At 39.9% G+C, this 2,189-nt stretch overlaps 1 protein-coding gene across 3 annotated transcripts; it reads left to right on the top strand.

Annotated features, from left to right (window-relative positions):
* Positions 1–211: 211 nt before the first annotated feature.
* Positions 212–2,183, top strand: LOC107653482 (uncharacterized). Of its 3 annotated transcripts, XM_016440204.1 has the most exons (6): positions 212–639; positions 736–875; positions 964–1,024; positions 1,217–1,265; positions 1,344–1,492; positions 1,570–2,183. In XM_016440204.1, exons 2-6 carry the CDS (start codon positions 783–785, stop codon positions 1,818–1,820), a joined length of 603 nt encoding a protein of 200 aa, XP_016295690.1. In that variant the 5' UTR covers positions 212–639; positions 736–782; the 3' UTR covers positions 1,821–2,183. The 3 variants fall into 3 exon arrangements, with proteins under 3 accessions (XP_016295690.1, XP_016295691.1, XP_016295692.1); XM_016440205.1 differs by lacking the exons at positions 736–875; positions 964–1,024 and having other exon boundaries at positions 1,219–1,265; XM_016440206.1 differs by lacking the exons at positions 212–639; positions 736–875; positions 964–1,024 and adding an exon at positions 1,107–1,111 and having other exon boundaries at positions 1,219–1,265.
* The last annotated feature ends 6 nt before the right edge of the window (positions 2,184–2,189 follow it).

The following is a 2,189-nucleotide window of genomic DNA, read 5'->3' as shown; positions in this document are numbered from 1 at the left end:
ATTCCTGCTCCTGGAAAGCCACTAACTTTCTGATTTCAGTTCCAACCATTTTCTAAAACACCTGCAGTCAGCTGCAAAAAACTGCCTTAAGTTAAGAAAACCCCAAGTGGCTAAGTGTGGTGTCCCATACTCTGAATTTGTGCTCTGCATTTAACCCATCCAAGTGCACACACACAGCAGTAAGTAGTGAACACACACACACACTGTGAACACACACCCGGAGCAGTGGGCAGCCACTTTTTGCTGTGGGTTCAGTGTCTTGCTCAAGGGGACCACTGTTGTGGGTAATGCGGGTGGAAGAAAGTGCTGGTCATTCACTCCCCCAACCTACATTTCCTGCCGGTGCTGAGACTCAAACCCGCAACTTTCAGGCTACAAGCCTGACTCTAACCATTTGGCCACGACTACCCATAAACATAATTGTGTTTCAACTGGACACTGTCAGTAATTTCCATGTAAACTCAAATGCTTTGATTTGTTGATTCAGATGCATTTAATTAAGTCAGGGTGTCCAATCCTGCTCCTGGAGGGTGTGTGTGTGTAAAATATTTATTGTGGTAATAATCACCTCTGGCACCTCTAACCGACAGCAAACCTTCATTGCAAGGTACTTCTTTGATGCCATTCAGGAAAACAGTGGTACGTATATTTGATATCTTACAATGAACATGATAGGAGAGAGCTTCTCATATCGGTAGACAATAGTATTACTCGTATTTATCGTATTTATTACAGGTTGCCCACGATTCATAAGGGCAGACAGAGGAAAGGAAAATCTTCAGATGCAAGTGATGCAAGTGGCATTTCACTTCCGGGAGTCTGGTGATCAAGGACGAGACTCCTTCAGAGTGGGCACATCAGTACATAATCAGGCATGTGAGCATAAATGGATTTATATATTATAATGCATGCAAAATATATATTTTATAACAAGAAATAATATTTATTTTGTTTTATTTGAATGCTGAATGCTTCAACAGTATGCTGAAGAAAACATGGATCAAAAAATGGCAGGTGACATTTGCTTTGTTTTTTGTTTTATTAGCGAGCTGAATGCTTCAACAGTATGCTGAAGAAAACATGGATCAAAAAGTGACCTTTGACATTTGAGGTGAACTTTGTTTTTGTCTCAGTTGGAATGTATAGCACATGCTTATTGATGCTAAATTGAAGGCATTTTGTAATAGATATACTCATCTAAAAAATGTGTGTTTTTAGGCCATGATGGAATCTGGCATGCTCGATTTGGACAATCCTGTACACATGTAAGTTAAAACTTCTTGTCAGCCCTCATGTATCTGCACTCATTAAATGAAAAAATAACAATACATGCCAACCTACAGAAATTGCCTGCAATATACACACCTCCCCCTCCTTGAGAGAGAGCTGAACATAGAGCAAAGACTGTGGAACACTCATGACATTCGCAAGCAAAGGAATGTTCCAGGTCAATCTGGGAAACCAGACCTTCTCTTTACTTCCCCACCCGAAGGTATCTGTTTCATCCAAATTAAAAAGGTTCAGAAAAGCAGTATCCAATGTGAAAAAGGAATTTGTATCTTCCTGCAGGCTTTGCTGATATGCTCTGCAAAGTAGACAACGACCTCCTGAAGTATGCAGAACAGCTTGTTTGTGGAGTAGATGAGCCTTTGTTGGTGGCAAATGAAGAATTCAGAAAAATATCAGAGGCTATTCTGCAAAATACAAACTTCCCATCATCACCAGACGGGTCTTTGGCGGCTTACCTCATGTTGGTGGATAAATTCACCAGTCCTTCAAACAAGCATTCCCATTCCATCCACATTTGCAGAGGCAAATGAAATATACCAGCTGCTGGCCAATGAGACAGGGACTTTTTAACTGCTTATACAACTAAATAAATCCATATAAAGGGACCAAATGATTAAAAAACTGCTACAAATGAAGATGCAAAACATGTTTAATGATGTGAACATACATTGAAACAAATAATAAAACATACCAGCAGTGTTAGACAGAGAGAGAAGGGCTGTGATTATAATGTTAACATTTTACCAACATTGGTATTTGTACCACAAACTGAAAATGACAAGAAATGTTACACTGTCCATGTGATAATCCATAACATTTACCATTCGTAACCATAACGGCTCTTTAAATCTGGTCCCTCCACTGTTTTTAGGGACAGCACCACAGAGGAAGCTTCAGGT

Source organism: Sinocyclocheilus anshuiensis, unplaced genomic scaffold, assembly GCF_001515605.1.
Source record: "Sinocyclocheilus anshuiensis isolate Anshui unplaced genomic scaffold, SAMN03320099.WGS_v1.1 scaffold3, whole genome shotgun sequence".
Classification (NCBI taxonomy): domain Eukaryota; kingdom Metazoa; phylum Chordata; class Actinopteri; order Cypriniformes; family Cyprinidae; genus Sinocyclocheilus; species Sinocyclocheilus anshuiensis.
Note: the sequence above shows the minus strand (reverse complement) of the source record. Positions and strands in the feature narration are given on the sequence as shown.

What these genes read in the sequence shown, in the direction of transcription:
- LOC107653482 (XM_016440204.1), top strand. Translation starts at nt 783, where the DNA reads ATGCAAGTGATGCAAGTGGCATTTCACTTCCGGGAGTCTGGTGATCAA. An exon ending in CATCAGTACATAATCAGGCA is followed by an intron (nt 876 to 963) that starts TGTGAGCATAAA and finishes TTTTATTTGAAT; the next exon opens with GCTGAATGCTTCAACAGTAT. An exon ending in CTTTACTTCCCCACCCGAAG is followed by an intron (nt 1,493 to 1,569) that starts GTATCTGTTTCA and finishes ATCTTCCTGCAG; the next exon opens with GCTTTGCTGATATGCTCTGC.